This window comes from Oncorhynchus gorbuscha, linkage group LG26 (assembly GCF_021184085.1).
Source record: "Oncorhynchus gorbuscha isolate QuinsamMale2020 ecotype Even-year linkage group LG26, OgorEven_v1.0, whole genome shotgun sequence".
Classification (NCBI taxonomy): Eukaryota; Metazoa; Chordata; class Actinopteri; order Salmoniformes; family Salmonidae; genus Oncorhynchus; species Oncorhynchus gorbuscha.
Genome location: NC_060198.1, coordinates 33165555 through 33185978, shown reverse-complemented (window position 1 = coordinate 33185978; position 20424 = coordinate 33165555). Strand labels below are relative to the sequence as shown.

At 43.4% G+C, this 20424-nt stretch overlaps 1 protein-coding gene across 3 annotated transcripts in view; it reads left to right on the top strand.

Annotated features, from left to right (window-relative positions):
- The first annotated feature begins 13719 nt into the window (after positions 1-13719).
- The window catches only part of wnk4b (WNK lysine deficient protein kinase 4b), an 85366-nt gene continuing 78661 nt past the window's right edge, over positions 13720-20424 (top strand). For 2 of the 3 annotated variants that reach the window (XM_046329990.1, XM_046329989.1), the window contains exon 1: positions 13721-15156. In XM_046329990.1, the coding sequence (XP_046185946.1) occupies positions 14521-15156 (636 nt within the window). In that variant the 5' untranslated portion in view covers positions 13721-14520. Of the gene's footprint in view, positions 15157-20424 lie in introns of all 3 variants that reach the window. The other variant, XM_046329988.1, reaches the window with a different exon arrangement.

Genomic DNA, 20424 nt, shown 5'->3' with positions numbered 1-20424 from the left:
CCTTTCCCTGGTAACAGTTCCTGTCCCGTCGGTTCCTTGTATTGTATTCACCATGCTGTGAATGGGTCCTGTCGTGATCTGCTAGCTATACAGAAATGCATTATTATGGAAAGGAACATCTTAATGCTACAGCATGCAATGACATTCTAGATTATTCTGTGCTTTGTGGTAATAGTTTGGAGAAGGCCCTTTCCTGTTTCAGCATGACAATGCCCCCGTGCATAAAGCGAGGTCCGTACAGAAATCGTTTGTCGAGATCGATGTGGAAGAACTTGACTGGCCTGCACAGAGCCCTGACCTCAACCCCATCGAATGCCTTTGGGATCAATTGTCGTGAAAAGGGCATGACAAAACCTATTCCCCTCAGGAGACTGAAAAGATTTGGCATGGGTCCTCAGATCCTCAAAAGGTTCTACAGCTGTGAGAATCCTGACTTGTTGCATCACTGCCTGGTATGGCAACTGCTCGGCGTCCGACCGCAAGGCACTACAGAGGGTAGTGCGAATGGCCCAGTACTACCCAGTTCTTGCCATCCAGGACCTCTATACCAGGCCGTGTCAGAGGAAGGCCCTAAAAATTGTCAAAGACTCCAGCCACCCTAGTCATAGACTCTCTCTGCTACCGCACGGAAAACAGCTTCCACCCCAAGCCGTAAGACTCCTGAACACCTAATCAAATGGCTGCCCAGACTATTTGCATTGCCCCTCCCCCCTCCCCCCTCTTTTACACCGCTGCTACTCTCTGTTGTTATCATCTATGAATGTCACTTTAATAACTCTACATTCATATACATATTACCTCAACTAACCGGTGCCCCCCGCACATTTAGTTCCACTATAGTCTCGCTATTGTTATTTTACTGCTGCTCTTTAATTACTTGTTACTTTTATTTCTTATTCTAATCCATTTTTTTTTTAAACTGCATTGTGGGTTAGGGGCTCGTAAGTAAGCATTTCACTGTAAGGTCTACACCTGTTGTATTCGGTGCATGTGACTAATAAAATGTGATTAGATTTGAATGCTGACTGCGAGCAAGGCCTAATCGCCAAACATCAGTGCCCGACCTCACTAATGCTCCGACCTCCCTGCAGCAATGTTCCAACATGTTGTGGAAAGCCTTCCCAGAAGAGTTGAGGCTGTTATCGCACCAAAGGGAGAACCAACTCCATATTAACGCCCATGATTTTGGAATAAGATGATCGACGAGCAGGTTTCCACATACATTTGGACATGTAGTGTAGCTTTCATTTGACACCCAATTTGATATGTTCCTATGAACTTCATGTTGGTTCTCACGGGTCCTTTTAGATGGACATGCCCTAAAGCTACGCCTTGTAAGGCCGATATATGATGACTCTATAGTAGAGGTCGACCGATTATGATTTTTCAACACCGGTACCGATTATTGGAGGACCAAAAAAGCCAATACCAATTAATCGGACGATTTAAAAAATAAAAAATGTATGTAATAATGACAATTACAACAATACTGAATTAACACTTATTTTAACTTAATATAATACATCAATAAAATCAATTTAGCCTCAAATAAATAATGAAACATGTTCAATTTGGTTTAAAGAATGCAAAAACAAAGTGTTGGAGAAGAACGTAAAAGTGCAATATGTGCTATGTAAGAAAGCTAACGTTTCAGTTCCTTGCTCAGAACATGAGAACATATGAAAGCTTGTGGTTACTTTTAACATGAGTCTTCAATATTCCCAGGTAAGAAGATTTATGTTGTAGTTATTTTAGGACTATTTCACTCTGTACCATTTGTATTTCATTAACCTTTGACTATTGGATGTTCTTATAAACACTTTAGTATTGCCAGTGTAACAGTATAGCTTCCGTCCCTCTCCTCGCTCCTCCCTGGGCTCGAACCAGAAACACGACAACAGCCACCACTTCGAAGCACCGTTACCCATGCAGAGCAAGGGAAACAACCACCCCAAGGCTCAGAGCAAGTGAAGTTTGAAACGCTATTAGTACGCGCTAACTAGCCAGCCATTTCACTTCGGTCACACCAGCCTCATCTCTGGAGTTGATAGGTTTGAAGTCATAAACAGCAATGCTTGACGCAGAGCGAAGAGCTGCTGGCAAAATACACGAAAGTGCTGAATTAATGTTTACACGCCTGCTTCTGCCTACCACCGCTCAGTCAGATACTTAGATACTTGTATGCTTAGTCAGATTATATGCAACACAGGACACGCTAGATAATATATAGTAATATCATCAACCATGTGTAGTTAACTAGTGATTATGATTGATTGTTTTTTATAAAGATACGTTTAATGCTAGCTAGCAACTTACCTTGGCTTACTGCATTTCCGTAACAGGCAGTCAGTCTCCTTGTAGAGTGCAACGAGAGAGAGGCAGGTCGTTATTGCATTGGACCAGTTAACTGTAAGGTTGCAAGATTGGGTCCCCCGAGCTGACAAGGTGAAAATCTGTCGTTCTGCCCCTGAACGAGGCACTTAACCCACCGGTGGGTCATTGAAAATAAGGCCGTCATTGAAAATAAGAATGTGTTCTTAACTGACTTGCCTAGTTCTGAGTGTATATAACCATATCAGTGGGCTTCATGCTATTGCTAGTTATTTACAGACTCATTTTGCTCTTCTGTAGTGTTGTCAACTATGTGTGTGTGTGTGTGTTTTCTATACCTGTTCGCACCTCTCTCTGTAGACTTTAAAGACGCTCCCCACCCCTTGGCTTCAACCCTTCTAATTTACTGTACCCTGCGTGCCCAACACATGTAAAATTCCGGGTCTCTGGCAGCGTTTGGAACTGCCGATCTGTGGTCAAGAACACTGAGTTCATCTCAGCCTATGCTCCGCTTCTTTCCCCTCCTTGCCTCTTTTGACCTCACTCTTTCCCAATCCCCTCCAACTCACAAGGCAGGCAGTACGCTTGACTTCATCTCTACTAGAGGCCGCTCGCCTACTAATCTCACTGCAACCCCCTCCAGGTCTCTGATCACTATTTTGTTTCTTTTTCTGTCACCCTTTTCTTCAACCCTAACCACTCAGCCCCTACCCGGATGGTCATGCACCATCGCAATCTTCGCTCTCTCTCTCTCTGCCACTACTCTGTCCTCTTCTAACCTATCATCTCTCCCTTCTGCTAAATCCTTCTCCCTCCTGTCTCCTGACTCTGCCTCTTCGACACTACTTTCTTCCCTTTCCGCATCCTATGATTCGTCTCCTTTTCTCCCAGCCGGCTCTGCTCTCCCCTCCTGCTCTGTGGCTGAGTGACCCATTGCGAGCTTACAGAACAGGGCTGCGGACAGCTGAGGAAAACTATACTTCCGGACGACCTGATTCAGATGACCATCCTACCCATGCTAGATTATGGAGAGGTAATTTATAGATCGGCAGGTAAGGGTGCTCTCGAGCGGCTAGATTTCCTTTACCATTCGGACATCAGATTTTCCACCAATGCTCCTTATAGGACACATCACTGCACTCTATACTCCTCTGTAAACTGGTCATCTCTGTAGACCCGTCGCAAGACCCACTGGTGGATGCTTATTTATAAAACCCTCTTAGGCCCCTCACTCCCTCCTATCTGAGATATCTACTGCAGCCCTCATCTTCCACATACACTTGTTCTGCCAGTCACATTCTGTTAAAGGTCCCCAAAGCACACACAACCCTGGGTCGCTCGTCTTTTCAGTTCGCTGTAGCTAGTGACTGGAACGGGCTGCAACAATCACTCAAACTGGACAGTTTTATCTCAATTTCTTTATTCAAAGACTCAATCATGGATACTTACTGACAGTTGTGGCTGCTTTGCGTGATGTATTATTGTCTCTACCTTCTTGCCCTTTGTGCTGTTGTCTGTGCCAAATAATGTTTGTACCATGTTATGTTGCTACTATGTTGTTGTCATGTTGTGTTGCTACCATGCTATGTTGTTGTGTTAGATCTCTCTTTATTTAGTGTTGTGTTCTCTTATCGTGATGTGTGTTTTTGTCTTGTATTTTTATTCTATTTATTTAAATGTTTAATCCCAGCCCCTGTCCCCGCAGGAGGCCTTTTGCCTTTTGTTAGGCTGTCATTGTAAATAAGAATTTGTTCCTAACTGACTTGCCTAGTTAAATAAAATCCTTTCACTCCCTCCTCTCTACGTTCTCTTCCTCTTACTCCTCCGCTGCTAAAGCCACTTTCTACCACTCTAATTTTCAAGCTTCTGCCTCTAACCCTAGGAAACTCTTTTCCACCGTCTTCTCCCTCCTAAATCCTCCCTCTCTGTGGACAGCTTTGTAAACCACTTTGGAAAAAAAGTTGACGACATCTGCTACTCAATTCACTCAGCCTATTGAGTCCTCTGGTCTCACTCACACAGAACTATCCTACGTCTTGACCTCATTCTCCCATATCTCTCCAGACAACATTCTGCGACTAGTGAGGTCTGGCCCCCCGACAACCTGCCCGCTCAACCCCATCCCCCTCCTTCTTCCTCCAGACCATCTCTGGAGACCTTCTCCCATTCCTCACTTCCCTCATCAACTCATGCCTGACCCCTCTGACTTCAAAACGGCATGAGTTGCTCCCTTCCTCAAGGAACCAACACCCGACTCATCTCACATCAACAACTATAGACCTCTATCCCTTCTTTATTTTCTTTCCGAAACACTTGAGCATGCTGTCTCTGTCAACTTTCTCTCTCATCTCTCTCAGAACGACCTTCTTGACCCTAACCAGATGGGTCACTCAACTGAGACTGCCCTTCTGTGTCACGGAGGCTGTCCACACTGCCAAAGTTGACTCTTTCTCCTCTGTTCTCATCTTCCTAGATCTATCCGCTGCCTTTGACACCATGAACCATCAGATCCTCCTCTCCACCATCTCATGGTGGCGTCTCAGGCTCTGCACACTCTTGGATTGCATCCTACCTTGCAGGTCGCTTCTACCAGGTGACGTGGAGAGGATCTGTGTCTGCACCACAAACTCTCACTACTGTGTCCCACAGGGCTCGGTTCTAGGCCCTATCCTCTTGTCTCTATACACAATCCTATCATTGCTATGCGGATAACACTCAACTACTTTTCTCCCCCCCCAGGTGACACCCAGGTGGCGACATGCATTTCTGCGTGCCTGGCAGATATCTCAACCTCGACAAGACGGAACTGCCCGCTCAAAGAACTCTCCATCATCGTTGACAACTCCACAGTGTTGCCCTCCCAGAGTGCAAAGAACCTTGGCGTGACCCCGGACAACCCTTGGTCATTCTCTGCAAACAGCAAAGCAGTGACCCGCTCCTTCAGGTTAATGCTCTAAAATCCGTAGAGTACGACCCTACCTCACACAGGAAGCGGCACAGGTCCTAATCCAGGCACTTGTCCTCTCCCGTCTGGACTACTGCAACTCGCTGTTTGCTGGGCTCCCCGTGTGTGCAATTAAACCTCTGCAACTTATCCAAAACGCTGCAGCCCACCTGGTTTTCAGCCTTCCCATGTCACCCCGCTCCTCCACACACTCCACTGGCTTCCAGTTTAAACTCGCATCCACTACAAGACCATGGTGCTTACCTACAGACCAGTAAGAGGAACTGCCCTTCCCTACCTTCAGGCTATGCTCAAACCCTACACCCTAACACGAGGACACCGTTCTGCCACCTCAGGTCTCTTGCCGTTCCCGCTTAGTCCACTCCAAACTCTTCTCTGACCAGTCATCCCAATGGTGGAACCTGCTTCCCCCCTGAAGCTAGGACAGCAGAGTCCCTGCCCATCTTCTGAAAACATCTGAAACCCTACCTCTTCAAACAGCATCTTACGTAATCCTCCTCCTCACCTCGACCCCCCCCCCCCATTTAATAAAATAATAAATAAATAATACATTTAAAATTAACCAGGACTTTTACTTGACCCCCCCTTCTAGCTCTCTACTGACAGCTACATTATTGAGGAAAAATGTACTTTCTATGCCTGTGATGTGATATGTGGTTGTCCCACCTAGCTATCTTAAGATGAATGCACTAACTGTTAGTCGCTCTGGATAACAGCGTCTGAATGACTAAAATGTAAGTACTTCCCTCTGGACAGTGGCCCTGCCAGTAGCCTACATTTACAATCACCTGCATCAGGGTAACCCTTCACTCTCACTCACATTTTGCCCTCAAGGCCACAGCGATGGCTCAGTAATGTATGCCAAGAATGTTGAAGTCTGTGGGCCTACTGAAAACAACACACAATGGCGGCCTCCCAAGAAACTCACACAAAATAGTGCTTCACACAGACTCAAAGCAGGCACTGACAGAAATCACCAGTGAGACGTGTTTCGTGTCTATCTAACATTATTGCAATCAAATATGACTTGTTTGTCATGTTCGCATATCAGCTGATTATTTTGTCATCATCAAGTTAGGCAAAAGCTAATCAGAATAACAAAACAGAATAACAATTTCACACTTTGAATGTGGGCTTGTTCCTGTCTTAGACAGGGAATCATTATCCAAAATATAGTCACAATCTGGATGGACACTTGTGAATTTCTGCCTCCCCAAAAGCATACTTATTATTTTCACTAGAGGTCGACCAATTAATCGGAATTCGCCCATTTAATTAGGGCTGATTTCAATTTTTCAACAATTGAAAATCTGTATTATTATTTTTTTTACACCTTTATTTAACTAGGCAAGTCAGTTAAGAACCCATTCTTATTTTCAATGACGGCCTAGGAACGGGGTTAACTGCCTTGTTCAGGGGCAGAACGACAGATTTTACCTTGTCAGCTCGGGTATTCAATCCGCGAGGAGCCTGCCTGTTACGCAAATGCAGTAAGAAGCCAAGGTAAGTTGCTAGCTAGCATTAAACTTATCTTAAAAAAACAATCAATCATAATCACTAGTTAACTACACATGGTTGATGATATTACTAGTTTATCTAGCGTGTCCTGCGTTGCATATAATCGATGCTGTGCGCATTAGCGAAAAAGGACTGTTGTTGCTCCAACGTGTACCTCAACATAAACATCAATGCCTTTCTTAAAATCAATACATAAGTACAGTGGGGCAAAAAAGTATTTAGTCAGCTACCAATTTTGCAAGTTCTCCCGCGTAAAAAGATGAGAGGCCTGTAATTTTCATCATATGTACACTTCAACTACGACAGACAAAATGAGAGAGAAAAAAATTCAGAAAATCACATTGTAGGATTTTTAATTTATTTATTTGCAAATTATGGTGGAAAATCACAATCGGTTGACCTCTAATTTTCACACATTTGATATCTTTTCCCATAAGTACACTTTTACTAATGTAAACCCAGTGCTTAATTTGTCAATTTTAATACCTCACAAATGCTCGAAATGACATGCTGTACTTTGACACTGACAAACTGAGAATCTGAAATCAATGACAACGACCTTGTCTGGAATCCATCAATAGCCCAGGCCTAGGTGTGTGGAGACACACATATTGTACAAAAAAATAGTCCTAAAAAAGCTTTAATTTCACTGACTCACTCAATGATGCGCAGCTCACTCACCGGCGATAGCGGGTGTGCTCGTGCCAAAAGCTTATCTCTCCCTTGTTTTACTTTGTAATGCTGTTTGCTCAATAGGTCTATTTGGAAGTTGATAACTTGCTAGCCTACAGACATAGTAATCTTCTCTATTCAGCAGGATCTGTGTTGTCCCGCGATTGTATTTGAAATATCGCGAAAAGCCTGTTTTGGCTGACAGCAGTAATTCTATAACTGTGGCTAAATGTATCAGGTGTTCTGTGATACCTCCAACACCCTTCCCGCGGCTATGATTCTAATATGAAATACATGATTAAGTGCAAAGCTGGAGAGATGAGTTGCATGCTCATGTCTATTAGAGCAGGGAGAGAGATCATAGAAAGTGAATTTCATTCTAGTTCTGTGCGCCGCACTTCTCTCTCTCATCACAGCAATGGCCACGCGTTGGTCTATATGGGCTACAATGTTGCGCAAACAATCGGGCTCAAATGAACTGTTACAGACCTATATATATCCTACCCTGCCTTTCTAAGGTCTTTAAAAGCCAAGTTAACAAACAGATCACCGACCATTTCGAGTCACACCGTACTCCCCCCCCATACCTTCTCCGCTATGCAATCTGGTTTCCGAGCTGGTCACTGTGTTATTAACTATCCTCCAGACGAGCTTCAATGCCATACTACTCTCCTTCCGGGGCCTCCAACTGCTCTTAAATAACAGGTACAACTAAATGCATGCTCTTCAACCGATCACTGCCCGCACCAGCCTGCCCGTCCAGCATCACTACTCTGGACGGTTCTGACTTAGAATATGTGGACAACTACAAATACCTAGTTGTCTGGTTAGACTGTAAACTCTCCTTACAGACTCCCAATAAGCATCTCCAATCCAAAATTAAATCTAGAATCGGCTTCCTATTTCGCAACAAAGCATCCTTCCCTCATGATACCAAACATACCCTCGTAAAACTGACTATTTTACCAATCCTTGACTTCGGCGATGTCTTTTACAAAATAGCCTCCGACACTCTACTCAGCAAATTGGATGCAGTATATCACAGTGTCATCCGTTTTGTCACAAAAGCCCCATATACTACCCACCACTGTGACCTGTATTCTCTCGTTGGCTGGCACTCGCTCCATATTCGTCGCCAAACCCACTGGGTCCAGGTCATCTATAAGTATTTGCTAGGTAAAGCCCCGCCTTGTCTCATCTCACTGGTCACCATAGTAGCACCCACCCGTAGCACGCGCTCCAGCAGGTATATTTCACTGGTCACCCCCAAAGTCAATTCTTCCTTTTGGCTGCCTTTCCTTCCAGTTCTCTGCTGCCAATGACTGGAACAAAATGCAAAAATCACTGAAGCTGGAGACTCATATCTCCCTCACTAACTTTAAGCATCAGCTGTCAGAGCAGCTTACAGATAATTGTACCTGTACATTGCCCATCTGTAAATAGCCCATCCAACTACCTCATCCCCATATTTAAAAAATGTTTTTGGCTCCTTTGCACCCCAGTATCTCGACTAGCACATTCATCTTCTGCACATCTATCAATCCAGTGTTTAATTGCTAAATTGTAATTACTTTGTCACTACAGCCTATTTATTGCCTTACCTCCCTAATCTTACCTCATTTGCACACACTGTATATAGATTTTTATATTGTGTTATTGACAGTACGTTTGTTTATTCCATGTGTAACTCTGTGTTGTTGTATGTGTCGCACTGCTTTGCCTTATCTTGGCCAGGTGGCAGTTGTAAATGAGAACTTGCTCTCAACCTGCCTACCTGGTTAAATACAGGTGACAAAAAGCACTGCTTAAGCTCAGTATAAAACATTGTTTAATAGGGCTTAATGGTTAGTTCATACATGAGTGAAAGCAAACAACAAGGCCACCTAGCCCTGTTGTTGTAGCTCCAGAGTTGACACACACTCCCACATGCTGATGTGTGACTTGTTGACTGTAAAGAGAAGAGTTGTAGATGTAACCCTACTCCATTATCCATTTTGTTCTGTCAGAGCAGTGTAGGCAGACTTTGAGATGCAGCATTACAACATGGGTCTGTGTTGTTCCAGATAAACCCACTAGGTGGCAGCATCAATGCATTCCAAGTACAAGTGTAGTTCTACATTACAGTACTATGTCATTACATACTCTAACAAGAGTAGGGAACAATGTCCTTCAGTTACCACATGGGTAGGTTAGGTGGGGATTTCATAGTATTGCTGTCACATACTCAGTTTTATTGGTACGTTGGTGACCTACAGTAGGAGACGAGGCAAGGATAGGGAGCCATTTATTGGGACACAGCATTGGACACCTTAGGCTGCGTTTAGACAGGCAGCCCAATTCTGATATTTTTTCACTAATTGGTATTTTCACCAATCACATCAGATTTTTCCTCATCTGATCTTTTTCAGAGAAGATCTAATTGGTCAAAATACCAATTAGATCAGCTCTAAAAAGAAATCTGATGAGAAAATAGCTGGTGAGAGTTGTTTAAATACCAGTTAGTGGAAAAAGTATCGGATTTGGCCAGGGGATAATGTAGGGTATGTGCATAGTAATGGACATTGGCATCCAAGGAAAGGAGGCCTCTCTAAAAAGCCCACTCACTCAATGTATTTATCCCTCTTCTGTCAAAGAGCCATAGCTTTTGCACTTGCATACAGGCCCTGCTTGAGAAATTATATGATTGGCATGCTACTTGTCCATGTTTATGGAGTATGTTAACAACCTGGCAATATTCACGCAATGCCTGGTTTACAACTGGATTATTGTGGTATGACTAGGCTATGTATTATTATCACACATAAGTGCACACTTTAATATTCTGTTCACACTCAACAGTTCACATCTCTACTAGCACATTCATCTTCTGCACATCTATCAATCCAGTGTTTTATATCACTCCAGTGTTTAATTGCTAAATTGTATTTTTTTATTGCAATGCCTTGCTCGTTGCAAACTGTGTGAAGCCTTTCTTCCTAACAAAGACAGCCAACTTCGCCAAACGGGAGATGATTTAACAAAAAAAGAACAATCGTTGCACGACTGTACCTAACCATAAACATCAATGCCTTTCTTAAAATCAATACAAAGTATATATATTTTTTAACCTGCATATTTAGCTAAAATAAATCCAGGTTAGCAGGCAATATTAACCAGGTGAAATTGTGTCACTTCTCTTGCGTTCATTGCACGCAGAGTCAGGGTATATGTAACAATTTCTGAGTATTGCTAAAGCCCTTGGAAAAGTTGCAAAAGCCACTAAGCTTTTAATGTCATATCATATCAATTTCCTTGACCTTCAAAAAAATAGGACCTCTGTTTATTATTCCCTTGTCAAGACCCTGCCTCCTGCCCCGTGTCGGCTAAAGCAGAAAAGAACAGAGCGTATTGCACTGCCCGCCTCATGACCGGGAGATAAACAAACCATACAGTAGCAGAGAGAGCAGACTGAGAAGGGAGGACGACGCGCTGCTTTTTAGCTGGAATTGTGAAGAGCGCTGCGATTAGCATGTCGTCTACCGTGTGACCCATTTCCATGCTGTTTCATGGGGATTTTTGTGCTACTCCTCTTTTCTGGAAAGATGACTCGGCAGAAGCTCTCATCAAACATGAGTGATTAGCACCTGTGGGTGGCAGTCTGCTGCATTAGGAGCAATGTGTTCCTGCAGATAAGCTCCCCCTCTGACTGCTCCTCTCTCCTGCTTCCACACAGCCTCTCTGTGAAGCTCATGTGACAGGTGGGAGACGGCTAGTTTAAGTCTCCTGGCAGTGTTCGTGAGGGCTATATCAGGTGCTGGGACTTGAGCTATCTATCTCCACGGTGCAAGCTCTTACACACACACACACACACACACACACACACACACACACACACACACACACACACACACACACACACACACACACACACACACACACACACACACACACACACACACACACACACACACACACACACACACACACACACTGCCCTCTGTTTACAGTAGGTGATACACACATTTAAAAACATGTTGTATGTTACAGTGACAGGAGGGAATAAACAAAGAGTCACTGGCCCTCTGTCTGTCTGTCTGTCTGTCTGTCTGTCTGTCTGTCTGTCTGTCTGTCTGTCTGTCTGTCTGTCTGTCTGTCTGTCTGTCTGTCTGTCTGTCTGTCTGTCTGTCTGTCTGTCTGTCTGTCTGTCTGTCTGTCTGTCTGTCTGTCTGTCTGTCTGTCTGTCTGTCTGTCTGTCTGTCTGTCTGTCTGTCTGTCTGTCTGTCTGTCTGTCTGTCTGTCTGTCTGTCTGTCTGTCTGTCTGTCTGTCTGTCTGTCTGTCTGTCTGTCTGTCTGTCTGTCTGTTTGTGTTTTACAGCGGCAGGCTAAGCACCTGCATCAGTGTCTGTGTCAGGGATTGTAAGCATATGGCAACACACACCGGTCTTCCCAGGAATCAAAGCCGTAGCACATGGCTGAGAAGACACTGACTGGAACCTCCCTAGCTTGAATCCTTAGTATGAGGGGAATGGGGTCAGTATATCGCACAAGTCAACAGTAAGGTGTGTGTGGCACTAGGCTAATGTGGCCTGCAATCACTTGGCCACACAACGCTAAGCCGCTCTCTTCACTTCGTCCCGGAACCCTGCTAAGATGAGGCCTCGGTCCGTGTCAGGGAGTTCACGTTAACCCTGGAATGGAGGAAATGTGTGTGTCTGTGGTGGAGAGTGACTGATGACGATAATGTACCTACTGGGTGTTTTACATATATATTCTTAAACTTTGAGTGATATGCTACTACTGTGTTATATCACAAGTAACTGGTGAGAATATGTGAGATGTGTCGAACAGACATGAATAAACCCCCTTTCCTATAACCACTATGCTATTACCCTTCTTTAACTAAATCTGCACACAACCCAACCCCCTATTACTGAGTTCATCATCAGACAAAAAGAGAATACTTGACTGGTGAGGACACTGTTGTAAACCTATTTTATAAGACAGTGAAACCTCTCCGTTTTTCTGTATTGCTTTTGTCTCTGTGATTTAATTTCCTATTGAAGAGATTAGGTAGGTATAGCCTAGATTTAGATGGTCAGCTGTCTTTGTCTTTAGCTTAATCCAGACTTCTTGATGAAGCCTATTTCTACAGTGCCAGGATGGCAGGCTGCCAGGCAATTTTAGTCTGTTGCAACTTGACGTTAAGATGGATTCATTCGTTTTGCTGTAGTCCTTATCTCCATTTGTATCCTACCCACTATTTCAAGTAGTTCACAGTGCAACATTATGTAATATTGCTAAAGATAGTCAACACCACAGATAAGCGGATAGTTCCTGTCCTGGGAGCAATTACCTCAGTAAAACAGTTATTATTATTATTAAGTTAATATAAGTTTTGATGACTCTTATCCTCTGTTATCGTAATAATTACCCTACAGTTGGCATATTGTATAGCACAATATACAGGATAGCCTACTGTAAGTCCAACATTCTAAACCAAGAGCTGGCATCTAAAGCCTTGGCATATTGCCAGAATGCATTCATATCACACTTGGACCAAGATTCTTGTAACTTATTGGGCTACCTTGAATAGTAAATTTGCAAGTACTACTGTACAGCATGTGTAGGCTACTAAGCACCACAAACTAACAGCTTTCTAATTTCAGATAAACTTAATTGGAGTGTTTTTTTTTAGCAAATGTTAACTATGAAAATATATACTAAACAAAAATAAACGCAACATGTAATTTCAAAGAGTTACAGTTCATATGAGGAAATCAGCCAATTTAAATGAATTAATAAGACCCTAATCTATGGATTTCACATGACTGGGAATACAGATGTGCATCTGTTGGTCACAGACGGTATTTCTGTGCATTCAAATAACCATCAATAAAATGCAATTGTGTTCGTTGTCCGTAGTTTATGCCTGCCCATAACATAACCCCACCACCACCATGTGGCACTCTGTTCACAACGTTGACATCAGCAAACTGCTCGCCCACATGACGCCATACTTATGGTAGAGAAATTAAAATGTAATTATCTGGCAACATGTTTCATGAGCTGGTGGACATTCCTGCAGTCGTCATGCCAATTGCACGCTCCCTCAAAACTTGAGTCAACTGCACATTTTAGAGTGGCCTTTTACAAGTGCACTTGTGTAATGATCATGCTGTTTAATCAGCTTGTTGATATGCCACACCTGTCAGGTGGTTAGATTATTTAAACAAAGGAGAAATGCTCACCCACATGGATGTAAACACATTTGTGTACAAATATGAGAGAACTAAGCTTTTGTGGTATGGAAACTTTCTGGGATCTTTTATTTCAGCTCATGAAACATGGGACCAGCACTTTACATGTTGCGTGTATATTTTTGTTCAGTGTACATTCACGGGAACTCTAGCTTCACCACCTATAATAGTCTATGGTTGCAGGCAAAACACAGGATCCGAAATGTGTTTTTTGGGGTGGAGCCCAATGCCCATTGAGCGTTCAATGTGCGCTCGAGCAGTCTACTCGTTGTTGATACTGATTTAATCCACATTGGGAGCGGACAGTTTGAAGACGTGCGACCAGAGACACAATTTGAGAAATACTCGGATTAATGTCATTTATTTTTCGTCTGTCTATGAGCACGACCAAGTAAATTATATTTGGCGGATTTAAACAAGCACTTTTTACTAGGGCGAACGAGAACGACCTTCATTCAGGTTGAGGTGAAGAGACTTGTCACCACACTTGTTGATTGTTAAAAAAAGGTTTTTTGTATTATTTAGCCAATAGTTTAATAGCCTATAGTTGAATTGAACAGAACAAATCGAATGTTTAAGCCAAATATGTAGACACGTATCTGTAGCCTATGCTTATTTTTGTCATTTGTATTTTTGTATTTTTGCCCGTTCTTATTTTTCGAAATAATCCACATTCCCTGCAACCTACGATGTTCCCTTGTCCATGTTTTTGAATAGCCTTTTTCGGATTTGCACTATCCACTAGTTGGGACACAAGACCCACCTGTTGCATTTCGAGGCAAAACTCACAAAACAGAAATGTCACAACTAGAGGTCGACGTGGCCGGACTGGGTTTCTCCAAATTACCTGCTGGGTTCGACGCCAACTCTTGCTTCCCTGGCCGAATACCACCAAGGCGAAGGAGACACTCGGCAAACTCCAGGAGAAACTCGTACAGGTTGAGCAAAATAAATACCTTGGATTTGGAGCCTGAAGTTTACGATGATGCCCCTCTCTCCAAAACTCACTCCTGGTCTGCTGATGATATTTTAGCCGAAACAGCGGCAGAGGAGAAAAAGGTGGACTCCTCAGCACCAGCCTCACCTGTCTCAAGCCCGGGAACGAGCACGTGCTCACCCACTGGTACCCAAGCGTCAGACCCCAAACCACCTCTTGATACCTGGGACGCGCCACAGCCCAGCTCACAAGCACAGGGCACAAGTTCAGATTCCGAGGAAGAAATCACTGACAAAAAGGTAATTTTATCTCGAGCTCCATTTGAAAGAAAACGGGAGCAAGAGGAAAAGGATGAAATTGAAACCAAAGCCGTGGCGACGTCACCCGATGGAAGGTTCCTCAAATTCAACATTGAAATTGGGAGAGGGTCGTTCAAGACGGTGTACAAAGGCCTGGATACGGAGACAACAGTAGAGGTGGCATGGTGTGAGCTACAGGTAAATCATTAATCTGCTATGATGTGTGTACAGATGGAGAACTCAAAAGAGCACGCATCATTCCCTTAATCTTATTTAGGCCACCGCAAACAATTGTTTACAAAGGCTTTGGTTCGGCCAAGTAAAGTTCTCTACATTGTGGAGTGGGTAACGTGTGCTGTCTCGCTTAATTAACTGGGTGCTGTACTATATGTGACTGACTTCAAATTAAATGTCAAATTCAAGAACATTGAATGTAACACATGACTGTAAGTCGCTTTGGATAAAAGCGTCTGCTAAATGGCATTTATTATTATTATTATTATTATTATTATTATTATTATTATTAAATCTCAAATTCAAGAACATTGGTAAACAGAGACGCTTCAAAACATACAAAAGAAGGACAAACATTTTTTTTAAAGGACAGACATCAGCTCATTTCTTTATTGTCGGGGGCAGGCTCGTGTGTTTTAGGTAGTTATGCCTTCATCAGATCAAGAAGGTCGCCAAATCCATAGTTTTTAGGTGATAATTACAATTGCCAACACTTTCTCTCAACATTGTCAGCCACTCAGATAAGATGCCATACTTTTTTTTGTTTACCTTTATTTAACCAGGCAAGTCAGTTAAGAACAAATTCTTATTTTCAATGACAGCCTAGGAACAGTGGGTTAACTGCCTGTTAACAGATTTGTACCTTGTCAGCTCAGGGGTTTGAACTTGCAACCTTCCGATTACTAGTCCAACACTCTAACCACTAGTCTACCCTGCCACCCCATGACTTCATTTATAATCTCTGTGCTATTTTGGTTTAGTTCTACCAGTTTTTATCTGCTGCTATTGAGAACCCATGTGGACCTACTTAGTTTAAAGCTCTCAAAGTAATCATACAAATAGCCCTATAAAGGACACTGCGTTTCCACACATGGGTGTTTTTACATACAGCGGCTCTTGCTCTTGAAAATGCTTTGCTCCAGTGCATTGCATTGCTTGAAATTTGCATGAAGTTGGGGAGAGCAAAAAAATGTATACCGCCATCTTTAAAATGACTATAACTCATCTTAATCTCCCCAATGTCCCCCAGAAGAGCCTCCACTGACAGCTTGCAGAGAGTTGTTTATAGCAGCAGCAGGCCCCCTGGCCAGGCAGCAGCCATTGTAACAGGAGCCGCCCCCAACCCTCCAGGGGGCAGCTGGGAAGCTGGAGGGAATAGCAGAGACCAGGAGGCGTCATTCTAAAACAAGCCACATGATACAGTACAGGGGAGTGAAACGCAGAGTTGGTTGTGCTGCACTGACCCGTTGAGTTTCGAAGTTAGTTGGCTACAGGGTTTCCAAGCAGGATGAGCAAGGTGCAGGGAGTCAGCCAAATCGGGTGAACAACCTCCTCAGCAATCAATCAAATTTAAATCAAATACATTTTATAAAGCCATTTTTACATCAGCAGTTGTCACAAAGTGCTATACAGATACTCAGCCTAAAACCCTAAAGAGCAAGCAATGCAGATGTAGGAGGAAAAACTCCCTAGAAAGGCAGGAACCTAGAAAGAAACCTAGAGGAACCAGGCTCCTAGGAGTGGCCAGTCCTCTTCTGGCTGGGTCAGGTGGAGATTATAAGAGCACATGTAAATTAAGGCCAGATTGTTCTTCAAGATGTTCAAATGTTCATAGATGACCAGCAGGGTCAAATAATAACCACAGTTGTTATAGAGGGTGAAGCAGTTCAACAACTCAGGAGTAAATGTCAGTTGGCTTTTCAGCCGGGCATTCAGAGGTCGAGACAACAGGTCCAAGAGAGAGAATCAAAACAGCAGGTCCGGGACGATTTAGCACTTCCGGTGAACACTGACAGGTTTTCGATAGTGGCAGCATGACCTGGTGGATTGAGGACAGGTCGTCCTGAGGCATGGTCCTAGGGATCATAGAGAGAGATTGAGGTTGCGAGAGAGTTCTTCTGACTCTCTGGCCTAAAACAAATTTCACTGTGCATAATTACAAGGTCTCTCTCCCTCTCTCTCTTGGAAGTCCTGTAATGGCCCTTGAGGACCTACCTCCAGAGTAACTAACTACACGAGTAAACAAGAACAGCAACCTGCTCAGACCATGTATAGTGTGTGTGTGTATAGTGTGTGTGTGTGTGTGTGGGGTGACCTTTACCTGTCCTGTGTTTGTTGGGCTTTTCTGTTCTCCTTTGTTTGCTGTACACTTCACACACTGGGAAGTTCAAGGAGAAGCCCTGCACTGTGGAATGTCACCACAAGATTGATTGTAGCAGCACCTGGGTTAGGGTTGTTGTTGTTTTTGGGAGGTGAGGGGGTAAAGCACATGAGGCCTGCCATGAATATGTTCTATGTTGTTGTTATGCATTTGATTTGTCATAGCAGTTGTTTATGATTCACAATCTGTTATGTAAGTATTAAGTCAGCGCTGGCATTTCGACCGAGGCTTTAGGTCAAGTGTTGACATAATGTCCCCTTATGAGGTATGATTACATCAAAAATAGACCAATGCTTATTTAGGCAACACTGCCTTAAAATCTGTATATCTTGGATTTTTCCTCTCTCTGTCTTATCTCTGTGTACTAATTGAACTTCATGCTGTCTGTGCCTGTGTAAGAGTAACTCAGTGCATGATATAGAGAATATATCTGGTTTACCTATCCATGGCAAGGCTTGCTTGCATGTTAAAGACTTCTCTAATCAATCAAAACCTTTAGACACTCATTAAAATGACACAGTTAAAGAAGACAAGATAATGCTTGGGAGATCTTGTTCTCAAGAACACACACTCATACAGCTGTGTTTCCTTTTTCAAGATGTCAGTGGGAATCAGACCCCCCATGGGGAGAGAGAGGTCGCTTATACAAAGTATGAGCTGAACTAACTGAACCCTTCCTTACCCCACCTCTAGAAGAAAACAAGGAGGGCTTTCAGGTCAGAACTGACATTAGCTGTAAAAGCATTTGCCATACTAAACATGGGACTAGGATTTATAGACCCCAGAATGAGGCCAGGAGTCCATTGAAGTATCTCTCAGTCCCTCAGTCACTTGAATAAGCGTATTCCTGTGCCACGCTTGGTGACAAGAGACTTGGTGACTAATCTGGAACTTCCCTGGCTGGTATCCCCTAATAATAAGCGTCCTTTACTCTTATATATTTCCCAAACAAAGATTTTTTTTTTCCTCCCGTGGTGTTACTGTTCTCTAGGGGACACATTCTTCTGCTGCTCCAGCTGGAACTTTTTTTTCTGTCAACCTTTTCCACTTCAGAATTTCGCTATTACCGCCTATGGGGTGATTGAGCTAATCCGACTTGCCCTCTTCATTTATTTTACCCACAATACCCAGTTTAATTAGTCCTGATAAGTTGCTGGCTGCAAGGGCTACCATGGTGACGGCGGTCTGCTCTGACCCCCCCCCATGGCAATCCCACACCCCATCCCTAAACGTGTGTTAGCGAGACAAACACTACCGTACTCATGGGCCTTCAGCGCAGCTAATGAGACAGCCCAAGCTAACGGTAGTGATGCCACCGTGGCCACTGCTGACTACGTGGCTCTGATCAAGGATAACACCGACTGGCTGGCTGACTGACTCAGCCTCTCAGCAGGCTTGCCCCCACACCCCCTGTCCATTCATTAACATGCAGTTTAGCGCTCATAATGTTTCATTGCCTTCACTGAGTGTGAAGTAAAATGGAGGGGAGCACTTCACACACTCAAGCAGCACTACATCCATTTGGCTCTGGTTCATAAGCAGTGCTAACTGAGAAAAAGCAAACACAATTTAGTTAAAACTGGCTATATTTAGGGGTCAACTGGTTTAAGGGGAGTGCTGGCCAACATGTCCAGATGATAAGGATTGGGGCCTGCTAGCAGGAAAGCCAATCATATCTCCTTCAGCTGGGGTAGATTCAGTTTGTACAATGTTACATAACACTACAGCCATGGAGGAAGAAATTGATTATAAATGCAGATAAGTTCTATGATATCTATCTTAGTACTGAATATAGTCCTCATTCATCTCAGACTGCTTGATTGGTCGTGGCTGGGTTAGGGGTGGGTGGTGGGGCAATTTTGGTGGGACAAAGTAGGTGGGAACGAGATTTATCTTTGTCTGTGTTTTATGTATGTGTTGACGAAAGTCCCCCCTTACACAATACATTCTCTGTTACGTTTTGGGAAATGGAGCTTGGACGCCAGTTCTCATGGGGAACGATAATGGAGACTGACCCTATCCGATCCAACTCAATCAACACATCTCATAAATACAGTGCCTTCGGAAAGTATTCAGACCCCATGACTTTATCCACATTTTAATTTGTTACAGACATATTCTAAAATTGATTAAATAAAAACCTCAGCAATCTATACACAATAGCCTATAATGACAAATTAAAAACAGGGTTTTAGAAATGTTTGCAAATTTATTCAATATAAAAACCAGAAATACATTTATTTATGTAAGTATTCAGAGCCTTTGCTATGAGACTCAAAATTGAGCTCAAGTGCATCCTGTTTCCATTGATCATCCTTGAGATGTTTCTACAACTTGATTGGAGTCCACCTGTGGTAAATTCAATTGATTAGACATGATTTGGAAAGGCACACACCTGTCTATAAGGTCCCACTGTCTATATAAGGTCCCACTATATGAGGTCAAAGGAATTGTCCGTAGAGCTCAGAGACCGGATTGTATCTAGGCACAGATCTGGGGAAGGGTACCAAAAAATTTCTGCAGCATTGAAGGTCCCCAAGAACACAGTGTCCTCCATCATTCTTAAATGGAAGAAGTTTGGAATCACCAAGACTCTTCCTAGAGCTGGCCACCCAGCCAAACTGGACCTCAGACTGGGGCGAAGGTTCACCTTCCAACAGGACAACGACCCTAAGCACATAGCCAAGACAACGCAGGAGTGGCTTTGGGACAAGTCTCTGAATGTCCTTGAGTGGCCCACCCAGAGCCCGGACTTGAACCCGATTGAACATCTCTGGAGAGACCTGAAAGTAGCTGTGCAGCAACGCTCCCCATCCAACCCGACAGAGCTTGAGAGGATCTGCAGAGAAGAATGGGAGAAACTCCCCAAATACAGGTGTGCCAAGCTTGTAGCGTCATACACAAGAAGACTCGAGGCTGTAGTCGCTGCCAAAGGTGCTTCAACAAAGTACTGAATCAAGGGTCTGAATACTTACATTTATTTTATAAAGTAGCAAAAATGTATAAACCTGTTTATGCTTTGTCAGTATGGGTTATTATGTGTAGATTGAGGGAAAAATATATTTAGTCAA